Raw genomic sequence first — 16,152 nt, forward strand, 5'->3', positions numbered from 1 at the left:
ATACTGTGCATATCTAAGCATTTACTTATATATTTCATTCTCCTTTTTTCGAAAAATATATAATAGCTTGCTTACTTAGAATTTTAATATATATTCATATTTTCAAGTATCAAGAAAAACAAAAAAGAAAAGTAAATATTATGGAAATGATTTATATTTCTAATGATTTTGTTATGATTTATTCATATATTTATAATTCGATGTGCCTATATTTTCATGTTTACAAATTTATGTTAATTTTTTTACTTTGCTTTTATGTTCAGTATTCATCATTTTGTTATTTCATATATTTATAGTAAAGCTTTTGTATTTATATTATTTTTGTTTACTTTTTTAATATTTTTATGCAAGTGTAAGTTCACATTTTAATATTACCTGTATAGAACAAAAAAAGAAAATACATTACTTGTGCATGCAAATATGCGCATGCATAAAGATATAAAAAAATGTATTAATTTGTGAAAAAGACGTGTTTCATCAACATGATATGCAAACATTTGTTAAAATATGTTTGCTAAAAATCGAACATCGATTCTTTACATATATTAGTCCTTTTTTATGTCTTCTTTTTTACATTATATATGAATATATAAATAGGGAAACATGCAGTAATATATCCTCTCTGTTTAATGTCATCCATAATAGCTAGCTACAAAAAAAAATCAATAGCTACATTGAATATAATTCGAACAAATATTATAACGAAAATTGAGAGTGGACATTTGGATATAATTAAATAGTAAGAAATAATAGAAGGTTATTGCTAAAGGTGTGATATTACACTAGTAAAAAAGGTTATTATTTATAATAGTAGACTAAAGTGTGCATATAAAAATGTACAGATCTCATATGCTTGAAAAAAATGGACGATTCCTATTGAAGAAGAAAAAATTTCTTAAAAATATATTAGAAAGTTATAAATTTGAAGGGTTTCGAGAAAAAAAGAATGAATTGTTTACTATTAACAATGATGGAAAAAGATGTATAAACTCATTAGTATATACACCAAATTTTAATAAAATAAGCCAAAATAAAAAGGATGGAATAATAATAACATGTGATAAAAAAAAATTTGAACAAGAAATAGTTTCCTTGAATTATTTTTTAGATTTAATTCGAAATAAATTTAATAATAAACATTTAAAAAATAATAGCGAATTTGTGAAAAATGTTTCTAATCTATTTAATAGATATGCAAAATTGTGTTGTACACATAAGGTGGATTATATGCAAGAAAATAATGAAAAAGTAAAACATTTAAAAAAAAACGACGAAAAAATAAATAAATTTTTAAAAAAATCATTTGAGGCATATAACAAAATAAATAAAATTTCTAATAATAATGTAAACAGTGGTGTAGATCATCCAAATGGTTTTGTAAATATAAAAACAGAAATCGATGGAAAAGACAAAGAATCAAATTTTGTAGAAACATTATTTAAAGATATTATAAAAATATATTTATCTAAAATTCCTAAAGGATTTGAAAGATTTGAAAAAAATAATTCAAACAAAAATTGTAATGGGAATATAAATAATGCCCAACAAGAAGAAGAAAAACCAAAAAAATTTGATAATAATTTTATTTATTTATTTATTTTATTATTATTATGTTTTCTGCTATTTGTCGATTCAAATAGCTTATATAATGAAATAACCCAAAACGATTTTTTTTACAACTATTTATCTAAAGGATATGTAGATAAAATAAAAATAATAAATAAAGATTATGTAAAAGCATATTTAAATTCACATGGTATTAATAAATATCATCTTAAATATGTTAGTTTTAGAGTAGGAAATAGTGATTCTTTTGAAAGAAAAGTTGAATTAATACAAAAAGAAATGAATATAAAACTTGATGAAATTATAGAAGTACAATATGTAAATGAAGGGAATCTTATAGGGGAAATAAAATCTTATATTCCTAGTATACTTTTTTTTCTGTTTTTAATTTTCATATTTCAAAAAATAACTTTAAAAAATGTAGCAAACAGTGGAATGGATAAACTATTTAAATTTAATAAAATAAATCCAATTAATAAAAATAATTATAAAACTGATATCAAATTTTCAAGTGTTGCTGGAATGAAGCAAGCAAAAGAAGAAATTATGGAATTTGTTGACTTTTTGAAAAATCCAGCAAAATATCAAGTATTAGGTGCAAAAATACCAAAAGGTGCATTATTATGTGGTGCACCGGGAACCGGAAAAACATTATTAGCAAAAGCTGTTGCTGGAGAAGCTAATGTTCCTTTTTTTAATATTAGTGGAAGTGATTTTATTGAAGTATTTGTAGGAATAGGACCATCAAGAGTCCGAGAATTATTTTCTCAAGCAAGAAAACATGCACCATCTATTATTTTTATAGATGAAATAGATGCTGTTGGGAGAAAGAGATCAAAGGGAGGTTTTGCAGGTGGAGGAAATGATGAAAGAGAAAATACTCTAAACCAGATGCTTGTAGAAATGGATGGGTTCCATACATCTAATGATCAAGTAGTTGTTTTAGCAGGAACAAATAGAATCGATATTTTAGATCCTGCTATTACAAGACCAGGAAGATTTGATAGAATTGTTAATATTAACAAACCTGATATTAATGAAAGATCAGAAATATTTCAAGTTCATTTAAAAAATTTAAAATTACATGATTCTTTAGATATTAAAAATATAAGTTATATATTAGCGTCGTTAACACCGGGATTTGTCGGTGCAGATATTGCAAACGTTGTAAATGAAGGTGCAATACAATGTGCAAGACGATCACATATACAAGGTGTTCAAATAAAGGATTTTGAATTAGCTATTGAAAGAGTATTAGGTGGGTTAGCAAAATCAACTTCACTTATATCTCCGTTAGAAAAAAAAACTATATCATATCATGAAACGGGTCATGCTCTTATTGGATGGTTTTTAGAATTTGCTGATCCTGTTTTAAAAGTGTCGATAATACCTAGAAGTAATGGTGCATTAGGATATTCTCAACATCTAAGTGAAGAAATTATGTTATTTTCGAAAGAAGCCATACATGATAAAATTGCAGTTATATTAGGTGGCCGTGCAGCAGAAGAACTATTTATTGGAAAAATAACAACAGGAGCAATTGATGATTTAAATAAAGTTACTCAACTAGCTTATTCATATGTATCTCAATATGGAATGAATAAAGAAATAGGTTTAGTTTCGTTTCAACAAAATGGTGGAAATAATGGTAGTGGCGAATATGCTTTTTATCGACCTCATTCAGAATGTTTAGCACATTTAATTGATAATGAAGCTAGAAACTTAATAGAATCACAATATAATCGAGTTAAAGCTATTTTAAAAAAAAATGAAAAACATGTACATAAACTTGCTAATTTATTATATGAAAAAGAAACAATATCTTATCATGATATTGTTAAATGTGTTGGAGAAAGGCCATATCCTATCAAATCCAACTATGAAAAGTTTGTTAAAGCAAACCCCTATAAAATGAATCTATCCACATCTATGGAAGAAAAAACTGGAGAAGTAGATGATCCACAAAATTCTAGAACCCAAATGGATGATTCAGAAAGTGTACAAAAAAATGAACCTCAAAAAGATAATAATAATGTAAGCGATAATGGAAATGATAATGATTTAAAAAAAAAAAATATTCAGAATAATAATGAGAAAGGTGTAAATGGTGCTTCTCCAGTTACTCAAAATATTGGCAATAGAAACAAAAAGGATGAAAAAATTTCTAATTTTAACATAAGATAATTGATAGTATATGTACATATATATGCCTCTGTTTAAGTATAATCGTTGGTGAACCACTCAAATAATATGTTATTTTTAGACAAACAATTGCTATGATATTATATTTCCGGGGAAAATAACAAATTATTATGAATCGCCGATTTTAAAACAACAATTTTATTATATTTGTTCAAAACAGATAGATTAAACATCCATATTTATACATACATTTCATGAAAGAATTTTTTATAATCCCCTATGAGGATAAATATTTTTTTTTTTAAAAACAAGCTGATATAGAAGCAACCCCATATTTATATATAGACGTGTTTGTATATCTGCATTTAGTATACATGCATAAAAAATATGTGTAAACAAATTTAAACATATTTTATGATATGAATAATAATTTTGTTATTTTTTTTTTATGTATTATTTTGTTTTTTTTTTCCCTTTTTTTGGATTAGTTCCACATTTAACTGCATTTTTATGCAAACTTGTGAAATCTAAGTTGGCCACAAAAAATATATTTATGTACATTTATTATGTAAATAATATCATAAATGTGTATTCACATTTATTTCGGTGTATATTTATAATTTGTATATCCACAAATTCTCTATTATTTTATAATTAAAATATATTTTAGATTATGGGTGGATACTGGTTTTTTGTTAATATAATTGTTTTGGAAAAAAAGAAAAAAACTAAAAAAATTTATAAAAAGAACCATGATAATAATAATAGGTTAAAAACAAATCTATATCATATACTTACAAAAGGAATCTCAATTTTCTTTTATTTTTTTTTGTCATAAAATTTTATTATTATTTATGTAAATCGATAAACATATGACGATGATTGGGTAATATATCTAACCCATCGATGTGTATTACTTGATTTATAGTTTTCAATTATTTTTAAATATTTTATTCTGAGTTTTGATAAATTAAACATTGGAATTTCAAACATAATATGTATAGGCCCAAAGTCTTGTCTCGAATATTCATAGTTTTGGTTTAGAGTTATTTTAGAACGTATAGTATATTCTGTTTCTCCCTGAAATATGGAAAAATATTTATTTCAAAATGAAAAACGAGTAAGGAAATTTATACTAAAATGGAATATCTAAAAAATGGATAAATTAAATCTACCTTAAATTTTTTTATTGTCCATAATAATTTATGTTCATTGGGTATGTAATGAGCAGAAGATAGATCCGAGTTTGTATTTCCATCTAAATGTACACTTGATATATGCTTGCATAAGTTGCAACTTACGAGAACATTAGTGCACGAATATCGGGACGGTATATCCAACTTAATGCGTATAAACAGTTCGGCCTGCAAAATAATGGAAGGGTATATAGTTGGATAATTTTAGAAATATGTGACAAATTTGTGGAAATGAAAAAATGATGTATGTATAGATTAATGAAGTACCGTGTGGTTTGGGTTATATAGAATATTTGCAAATAGATGAAACGGAGCCTTAAAATTGTTATTTATTCTATAGTTCATAATAACACATTCACCATCTGGTTGATATAAAGATAAGATTCGATCTGTTTCAAAATTAGAAGTGTTAACTAAATGATTAAAATTACAATCATCAATAATTATATTATTTGTATTATCTTTATGAATATTTTTAATATATAGGTCATCATTTAATGCTATTTTTATATATGGATTTCCAAGTAAATATGACTTAATTTGTATAACACCATCAATATAAGAATATATTATTTCTCCTTTTTTATTCATAATTAAATTAATTTTTTCAACAATATCTATAAATATTTCATTTTTTTTATTATCAACTTGTATAGGTTTTTGTGAAGCATTAGAAGGTAATGTGTTTGAATGCTTAATTGTAAATTTTGTTAAATTTGAAAATTTTGTACTAGAAGTATTATTGTTACTAATTTCATTATGTATTAAATATCTTATATATTCAGTATTACTATTTTGTAAATATCCATAATCTATTACTTCATCTACTATTTCATATATTAAAATAAAGTTAGCTCTTATAATTTCTTCAGTTAATTGTCCACAAAAATCTTTAAAAATTTTTAATAATCTATATAATAATTCTATTAAATAACTTGGAGATATATTGAATAATGATGTTAACACATAATATAAATTATTATTTTTCAAAAAGCAAAAATTTATTCCATTTAAATAAAATAATGGGGGAGGATCTCCTTTATGTAGTTTAACTTTTCTAAAAAATATTTCAGCACTTCCCTTTAAAACATCACCTCGAAAATCTCTATTTATTATTGTATCACCTCTTGGCGAAAGGATATAAAATTGAGAAATCACCATTTTATAATTTATGAATGTTCATAATGTAATTGTGTGTATTACATATTATCTTCCTCAGTTTATTTATATTTTACTATCATCTCTTTTTCTATTTATATGGTAAAGAATAAACTCCCCAAATTAACGATCAATCTCGTTTGGCTATATCGCTATTTTTTAGGAAATTTAATTAAAAAAAAAAAATAAATAAATAAAATTTAAAAAAAAAAAAAAAAATTTTAAAAAATAACAAATCGGAAAAGGCGAAAATAGAAAGCACTGCGATATATAAAGCTGACTGAAAAAATATCTCAGATCGGTTTGCCAATTTCCTTAAATTGAACGTATCGAGTAAAGTATGCATAAAATGGAAATGAACAAAACGAAATTGTCAATAATGCCAAATAAATATTTTTACACGATTTCTATTTCACTATTTTGTATAGAAATTAAAATTTTTGCATTAAAGTGAAGGTAATAATACATTGATTAAAAATGCCTTCCTTTATAATGATCATATGCAATTGTTTTATATTCAAATATCTTATATTTCCTTTGGACTGAATACAAATTGGTGTATTTTTATATATAGAAGAATTCTCTATTTTCATTAACTCTACACCTGCATATATATTTCTTTCTTTTCAGTTTTCGAAAACAATCACATTTATTTATAACGGGAAAAAATAATTCAGTAAAAAATTTTTGAAAATGTTATCATAAACAATTTGTAAAAAAAATTATATATTTTAAGAAAAAAAGTAAAAAAAAAAAAAAAAAAATACGCATAAAATAAACTTGATGCGAATAAGTTATGCACATACATAATTTACATGCCAAACTGATATAAAATATATAATCTGGATTTAACAAAAAAAAATATTAACTTAAATCAAATCCTTGAGTTCCATTAATTGCTGTTATTAAATTTTTATAAAGTATTTCTTTTGTTTCATAATCAGGCAATTTTAGTAAATTAACACATGTTGATGAAGTAGGTAATCGTGTATTATCTGTGATTCGAGATATACAAAACTTAGGATATAATTCTTGAAATCCTAATAATGGTGATCTTGAGCAACTTGTTACAAACATAAGAAATAAACTTTTTTCGTTTGAAGTAAAATTATTTAATATTTCAAACAAATTTATAATAGTTTTACTATTTTCATTATATCCACCACTATATATTATATTATTTCGTAAATCATTAACATCAAAACATTTATCATTACCAGATATTAATATTTTTAATTCATGGGCGCTAAAAAGTTTAAGCCATTTTATAGGTATTAATTGTGATAATCCTTTTAAAAAATGTTGAGTTTTTTTTTGTATTAATTTATTATATTTATAATCTATATACAATTTTATATATAATCTTTTATTTTTATTAGTCACATTTATATTTCTTCCATTTTTTATTAAATCGATACAATCAAATTCATTTTTATTAAAATTATTTTCTTCATATGATTCAGCTTTATTTATTTGTGAATATTCATCAACATTTTCCATTTCGTCATTTATTTTATTGGTTATTGTATTTATATATCCCTCAGAAATAGATGGAATAATAGTGTTATGCATGTTTAAATTATTCTCTGATATATTTTCATTTTCATTTATGGAACCACTATTCCTAGATGCATGTAATGAAATAGAATTCAGATAAACTTCGTTTCGAGAAATGGTTGATATATTACGATCAATAGTATTTATTAGTACATCCAAATTGTTAATTATGTTAAAAAATGTGTTAATATTATTATTATACATATTTTGATTATTTTGAAAAAATAAAACTGAACTGTTAAGTCCACTTTGATTATTTATATTATCATAGTTTTTAGTTCTTTTACTTAAATTAAGGAAATAATTTTTAATTTCATTATATTGTGATAAACTCAAGAAATCTGGGTTTTTATTTTCATAAGTACAAAATGTTAAGGCTAGGCTTTCAACATCATCTGTATTTTGAATATATAATAAACTATTAAAAAGTTCTTTATCAAAAAAATGTATATCATTTATATTTATTTCATTATGTAATAATAGATTTAAAAATAGATTGTTAAACACAGATTCAATTAATATTCTTTCATATATAGCTTTCCCTACAATTTTTCCAGAAAATTCATACAAAATTAAATTATCATTTTGTTTATATTGTTTAGGAAATAATGTATTATTTTGTGCATATTGAAATAAAATAAATTTATTATGAAAAATTTCTCGGCACAAAAGTAACATAAATTCTTTGAATAATCCACCACCATCTATTCCAGTTTCATCATTTCCATTTTTATCTCTAAAAGCAATTCTTATATTTTGTTTTATATTTATAGAATCTAACTTATTTAAAGTTATGAAACCATCCTCAAATATGTTTGTTCGTCTTATATAATTATATTTTCGTTCCAAAATATTATATCGTGTATCATCACGTACTGATTCTTTACTTTTATTTCGAAGGTTATAAAAAATTAATAAACGATCGTGGAAAGGGATAGTAAATGGACAACGCCTTAACAAATAATTAGCTAATATAGTTACATATTTTATATTTTTATTTATATATATATCATTTTTTTCTAAAAATAATGATGAATCTTCATCATAGTTATTATTATTATAACTTATATTATTGCTTTCGTCTATTATATTAAATCGATTTTTTAACAAATTGTAAGTATCTTTTATTACAAAAAAATTATCATCAAATATTTCTAAGTATTTATTTATTTCATATATGTTTTTAAGTATTTTTGGCAATATATAACCAAGCCCTCTTTTTTCACTATTATATAAATAGTAATTTATCATTGTGTGTGTATATGCTGATTCTTTTTGATTCCTGTTATAATTAAAATTAGATAGTTTACTTCTTTTGTTATTTTCGTTAATATTTTCCATTAAACTCTGTTCACTATTATTCACATCATTTCTTAAATTGTTCATCGTTTCGTCATTAATTTTTTTTTCACAAAATATATCTAAATTATTATTTTTATAATTACTACAATTATTGCAATATGTGATTTTTTCGTCAAATATCAAACCGTTTACTTCTAAATCGTTGAGCCATTCTAAAATATTTTCAATATTACAATTTAGACATTTGAAAGAATTAATTTGTCTATTATTTACATTATCACAGCTTTTTACTGTTTCATTTTCTACTTCGGTATATTCTATTTTTATTATATTACTTATTTGAACATCTAGTGCACTAAAATAGGATATACTTGTTATAAAATCTCGGTTCAACGTCTCAGATTCATTAATATCTATTCTATCAACATAATCTATATCACTTTGCTCCTTTTTTTCACATTCTTTTTCATATTGTTCATTTTCATCATTATATATAACATCCTCTGATATATCATCAACTAATTCTTCTATTTGTTTCCAATCCTGATTGATATACATATTTTCTAACTCTATACTTATTGTATTTATCGATTTTTTTAAAATAATCCAAAGAGATAAGATTAACAATTTAGATATTTTTTTAAATGATGGATTTAGCATAAATGAATTACTATATTTAAAATTATTTATATCAATTAATTTATTATACATATTTGTAATAATATAATAATGAAAAAGAAAACAAAAAGAAGTCAAATATATTACCATTTTATTATTATCAAAATATGGAAAATCATATAAATTTTTCAAAAAATCATTATCTGTTTTTCCATTTTTTTTATTTTCCATCCATGATAAGTATATCTTTTTTATTAAATATATATGTATATTGTTTTGTACTAATATTTTTTTAATTTTTATTAATATTTTGTTATTTATTACATCTTTTTTATCTCGTATTTCTACTAAATTGTTTGGAGAAAAAAAATAATCTTTATCATAATACTGAAAAATATTATTTTCCAAATTAGAAACCTTATTTTGTGTAATAGATTCTATATTCAAACTGTTGATATTATATATATCTTTTTTATTAACATTCATACTAGTTCTAATATTTCCAAAATTATTATTAAGGATAGTAGATGGGTTATTTTTTTCTGTTATATATTCATCAGAATATTGAATAAAATTTATTCCATCAATTGGCTTGGTATTTTTTTTATTATTATAAATATCTCCATATATTTTAACATTATTTTCTCTATTTTTATCACCTTTTATATTTTTAATATAATCATAATAGTTCCTGTACATTTTAAATACATCTATATGTATACTTCTAAATGGAATCAACAAAAATAATAAACTGTCTAATTTCATAAACCAATACCTTTTGCATATATCTATTAATGATTCGATTATATTTTTATTATAAAAATGTCCTAAACCTATATTATCTACTTTTTTTTCTTTATTTTGTAGAAAAAATAATATTTCTTCATTTTCTTTATATCCAAACGAATTCATACTATTTTCTTTGTTTGCTTTTACATCTAAAAATGTTATATCCTTTTTTGGTGGGTTCTGGGCATAATCACTCGTAGATAAAATATCGGAACTATTCGCATTTTCTTGTTTTAATGCACCATCATCTGAAACAGTATATATATATGGATGATGAACAAGTGGCAAAAACATGTATATCTCTAATAATAAATCTATTATATTATCATTCATTATTTCTTTGTTTGTATAAATAAATAAAAGAAGATTTTTAAATATATTAATTCCTGAGACATTTTTTTTATCAGATGTTTCTTGGCTATATATTATACTTTTTTTTGAATAGACCCGTATAATATGATTTTCAATACTATAAACAATATTCTTCATTATATTTGTGTCTATTATTAAATTTTTCTTTATTACTAATATTAAAAGTTTTTTAAATTTTATTAATTCATCTTTCACATCTATTTTAGATGCAAATAATTCAAAAATGTTATATTTAAACAGTGATATAAAAATATAATAATAATTGTAACATGTATTTGTTCGAGCTATATATAACAATAAAAAATCTAATAATATATTTATTTTATTTTTCAAGTCATTTACATAGTTACTGTTTAATTTATTTCCTTGTATTTTTAAAATATAAAAATAAATATATATTATGTCACATACATATACTAGTAGTTTAGTTTTCGATTCACAGAGCAAAGAGAGTTGTATATCCTTATTCCAAAATACTAGAACATGTTTAATGACTGTAATTAATCCATCTATTGTTAAAATTATATAGTCGGATATTTTTTTAATCGATTCTACTAATTTTTCTTTACCAATATTTCTAAAATGATCAGAAGCATTTATCATTCTATTTCCTAATTCTTCAATAAATTGATTATTTAAAATAAAATTATATAAATAATATATATGTATCATATTACTTTCATATACATCTATATGACAATGTATATACTCTTGAACTCTTATAAAATCATCACTATTTTGGCTAGTTCGAATATTTAATTGATTCTCATTGATTTGTTCAGAATTTGAAACATGTTGAATAGTTCTTTTCATAATATTTTTTGTCACTGAACATTTTGATTTTTTATTTATTTTCCCACCTTTATAATACTCACGATATATATTCAGATTGTATGCATAATAATTTCCAATCAAGATGTCTAAATGATTCACCAAAATATCTATTTCTTTATTGTGCCTATAATAAATTTTGTTTTTCTCGATATTTACATTTTTTACTTTATTATTATCATCATCGTCTGATTCTTTTAATGACCCTTTGTTAGATTTTTCGGATCTCAAATCTTGTTCATATATTTCTGAATTCAATAAATCGCTACTTTTATAGTTAACATTTTTCATTAAACTCAACTTATTATGCAGTTTTATTATGTCTAACAAAATTTTTACCGGAGCATATATTCCTTCAAATTTCATACATTTATAATAATTGTAGCAACTCCATTTTGAATATATAAAACAGGATTGAAGTGAAAACTCATATAAACAAATTTCTAAAGCTTGCTTATATATAGTTTGTGAAACTATTTTTTCTAATAATATTACATCATTAACTCTTTTTAATAGATTGATATGGATTTCATTTTGCCGTCTTGATATACTTGCTTTATATTGGACATAACTACTTATAACTTTGAATGAATTTTTTCTTTTATTATACGCTAAATTTATTTCTTTTTCTTTTCGAGCTTTTTCAATAAATGTGTTTTTGTTAAGTATGACATTTTTTTTCCCGCTCAAATTAATCTTTCTATTTTTACTTTCTCCATCAAACATATTTTATTTTGGGGGCTCAAACTAAGCAAACTTTATGCATAAAATGGATACATAAAATAAGGAAATGACGAAATAAAGAAATATATGTATATGCGTGTATGTATGAATAATCGTTACATAGATTTATCTTGATTGAAAATTCGCTTTTTTATTTTGGCTGATTTAATATAAGAATAAGAATAAAAATAAGGGTAAAAATAAAAATAAGAGCAAAAAAACAATTATGGGGACTTATTTAAAACATAGCATCGCCTATACAATATTAAAGTGTGCGTGGGTACTTAATATATACACTTTTATATATTGAAAAAATAAATTGTTTATATCTATTAATTTTTATGATTTCCCTACTATATTCTTTAAAAAATGTTAATATGATTTTCTTAATTATAAAAAATAAAATTGTATTTAATATTACATGCGCAAAATATATGTGATTAAGTAAAAAGGCATAAACTAACAAAGATAATATATTACACAATATATTTTACCATTATGCTAAAAACGAAATGCGATCAATGAATTTATTATATATGAATATTATTTTGTTTAATATGATTTTCAATATATTATAAAAACTTTTCTTTATTTTTTTTTTGCATATTATCCTATAAAAATTGTAATTTTAAAATAAAATAGTAACAAAAAATATATAAAGTATATAAATATTTATATGCATTATATATTCACTACAAAATGATACCTATGTGATATAATAAATTGAAAAAAATGAAAAAGGGGAATAGAACTAGGTTTTAATCTAGGGTTTGCAATCATATCACTATTTATAATTTTTTTAAAGTTTTTCCCACGTTTTTATAAATTTAATTTTTAAGTATTATTCCTTAAAGAAAAAATATGAAAATTTTCTTTCCTCTTTTTTAAAGGGAAATTTTTTGTTATAATATTAATTTTTTCTTAAATAATTAAAAAGTACATTATTTCTTATTTTATGAAAAGCATTGTAAGTTTATGACAATATGAAGAATCAAATATAAGAAATTCATAGCAGAGAAAATTCCAAAATTGATATATTTTATAGTTATAATAATTTGCATTTAAGATACGTTAATTGCCTTAGCCACAATTGTGATATTGTACATTTCATATTTTATTTGCATATATTTCTAATTTTTATGCCATTGATTTAGGGTACTTTTCAAGTTTCCATTTTTTATTTCACAAACCACATGCGAGTTTTTGCTATGTAGAGTATCACCCTTACATGCATATGTTTATATATATACATATATATTTTTTGCCTGCTCATTTTTGTCATATAAAACATGTAATTTAAAAAGAATAAAATAAAAATCTGAAAAGTGCATATCATTTGCGTATTTTATGTAAAGCTTATATTCCTACATTTATTAGGGAATATATAAATATGAATAAAAAAAATTCATAATAATTAAATTTGCATAAACTTTTATATACCCATTAATACATTTTGTCTATTACATTCTTTTTTAACCTGCACATACTAATAACTAGCTAAAATACAGACACCCCCCAAAAAAATATTACATAATATAATTTATTACTATAATTACGCTATTGCAATATTTACAAATATACATATATTCGATCATTTTAATGCATATATTTGTATATACACACACATTTTTGTATCATTTTGCATGAACATGCAATAATTTACATTTGCGTTCATAATAAATTAGTGATAAACTAGCCATTTTTTTGATTTTTCGAAAAATCAAAAAAATGGCAGAGCATTTAGCTCGTATAATTGGAACTGAAGAGGACAGAGTAAATTGTCCATTTTTTTGGAAAATTGGAGCTTGTCGTCATGGCGATCAATGTAGTAGAAGTCATTATAAACCAAACAGCGCTCAAACATTAGTAATAAGACATATGTATGATAATCCACCAATGGCTGTTGCAATTGCAGAAGGGCAAATGGTTGATGATGAAGTATTGGATCAAGCAGCTGATCATTTTGAAGAATTTTATGAAGAAGTTTTTGATGAATTAATGAAATATGGTGAAATTGAAGATATGGTTGTTTGTGATAATATTGGAGATCATATTATTGGAAATGTTTATATTAAATATACACATGAGGATTATGCAGAAAAAGCTATTAAAGAATTAAATGGGCGATTTTATGCAGGAAAACCATTGCAAATAGAATATACGCCAGTTACTGATTTTAGAGAAGCACGATGTAGACAATTTGTTGATGGACAATGTAGGCGTGGTGGGTATTGTAATTTTATGCATATCAAACATGTACCAAGAACTGTTAAAAGAAGGCTACATAAACGTATGTATAAAAAATTCCCAATGTATAAAAAAAATAAAAAATCAAAAGACGATTCAGATGGTGAACATCGGCATGATCGATATAGAGACAGAAATAACAGAGATAAACACAAACGTGATAAATATGGAAATAGTTATAATTCATCAAGACGTAGGCATAGAAGTCAAAGTAGTAATGATCAGGATGATGATAATGAAAGGAGCTATAAGCATCCAAAAAGAGAAAATAGTTTGGAAAGAAGGGAAAAAATAGAACGATGGAATAAAGAAAGAGAAATGAAAAATAGTCAAAAAAATAATAATGAAAATGAAGATACAACTAAAGTAGAAAATAATGATAATACTAAAGAATAAAAATATATTACACATATTATAAATATTTATTTTATATTGAAAGTAAAGAATATTATTAATACAATATGTACATGCACATATACCTATTTTGGGCTTAGTCATATTTAAAACCACTAAAATTAAATTTACATATATATAGGGTGTTTAATATCTTTATCACTATTTTTTTTTGTATATATTTGTCTTATTTATAAAATCATTATTACAAAAAACATCAGCATAAATAGTGATATTTATTGCATTGAAAACGAATAAATTAATAATAAAAAAGTATGAAGTGTAATATATTGGAAAACACCAACATTCCAATAGATGAAGAAAAGTGAATATATTTCATTCATTTTTTTGTAGACTAACTGTTAGGGTTCTGTGAAATTAAAATCCAAAAAATATGACCCAAACATGAAATACCAAACTTTATGTTCGTTTGAATATTTGACAGAATATATGACATGTTAGAGCTCATACGTTTTACTAGTTATCATTTTATTGTATTTTAAAATTACAAAGGTAATATATATATATGAATAATTCGACACATAGGTACGGATAGAGTGTGAAATACATATTAATATATCACAGAAATACCAAACTCGGTGAAAAAAATTTTTTACATAATATATATCCACACATACTAAAATAACAACGATATTTATCTATTTGCGAATTATCTGAGTTTACTTATTTTCTATTTATTTTACTTTTTATGTTTATTTGTGTTGCATTTTCGCATCTACAGACATACATACCAATGCACAAATTGGGGAAATAAAATTTAATAAAATAAGAACTTCGAGAACCGAATGCACAGTTCCAAGTTGGCAATATCTATGTTTTCAATTGAGATATGCAAGTGTAGTTAAGTTGGATAAAGTTCTACATATGTATATGCTTATCACATATATAATTGTTTTTTAATTGTTTTTTTTTTCATTTTATGTTCATTCTTTATTTTTTATATCTTCTTAACAAAGAACAAAACGTTTATAAAAAACTATAAAAAATTATAAAAAATTATAAAAAATTATAAAAAACTATAAAAAATTATAAAAAATTATAAAAAAATTATAAAAAATTATAAAAAAATTATAAAAAAAATTATAAAAAAATTATAAAAAAATTATAAAAAGATAAATGAAATATCAAAATTCATGCCAAAGAAACTGAATGGTTAACATATCTTAAGAATTAACGTATTTTTTAGTTTCAAATTGTAAACAAAAAATCTTAAAATATCAAATTCTTTAAGTGCATA

General features: G+C 22.6%; 4 protein-coding genes across 4 annotated transcripts; 2 read left to right on the forward strand and 2 right to left on the reverse strand.

Moving 5' to 3' along the window:
* Positions 1-834: 834 nt before the first annotated feature.
* PBANKA_0928500 (ATP-dependent zinc metalloprotease FTSH, putative) lies at positions 835-3,750 on the forward strand (the record flags this gene model as incomplete). The annotated part of the gene is made up of 1 exon (XM_034564883.1): positions 835-3,750. One exon carries the CDS (start codon positions 835-837, stop codon positions 3,748-3,750), a length of 2,916 nt encoding a protein of 971 aa, XP_034421635.1.
* An 810-nt stretch (positions 3,751-4,560) lies between these two features.
* Positions 4,561-6,065, reverse strand: PBANKA_0928600 (AP-4 complex subunit mu, putative; the record flags this gene model as incomplete). The annotated part of the gene is made up of 3 exons (XM_034564884.1): positions 4,561-4,788; positions 4,884-5,072; positions 5,172-6,065. 3 exons carry the CDS (start codon positions 6,063-6,065, stop codon positions 4,561-4,563), a joined length of 1,311 nt encoding a protein of 436 aa, XP_034421636.1.
* Positions 6,066-6,926: 861 nt separating this feature from the next.
* Positions 6,927-12,257, reverse strand: PBANKA_0928700 (ubiquitin-protein ligase, putative; the record flags this gene model as incomplete). The annotated part of the gene is made up of 1 exon (XM_034564885.1): positions 6,927-12,257. The coding sequence occupies one exon, from the start codon at positions 12,255-12,257 to the stop codon at positions 6,927-6,929; it is 5,331 nt and encodes a 1,776-aa protein (XP_034421637.1).
* A 1,725-nt stretch (positions 12,258-13,982) lies between these two features.
* PBANKA_0928800 (splicing factor U2AF small subunit, putative) lies at positions 13,983-14,897 on the forward strand (the record flags this gene model as incomplete). The annotated part of the gene is made up of 1 exon (XM_034564887.1): positions 13,983-14,897. The coding sequence occupies one exon, from the start codon at positions 13,983-13,985 to the stop codon at positions 14,895-14,897; it is 915 nt and encodes a 304-aa protein (XP_034421638.1).
* Between the last annotated feature and the right edge of the window lie 1,255 nt (positions 14,898-16,152).

Source organism: Plasmodium berghei (assembly GCF_900002375.2).
Source record: "Plasmodium berghei ANKA genome assembly, chromosome: 9".
Classification (NCBI taxonomy): domain Eukaryota; phylum Apicomplexa; class Aconoidasida; order Haemosporida; family Plasmodiidae; genus Plasmodium; species Plasmodium berghei.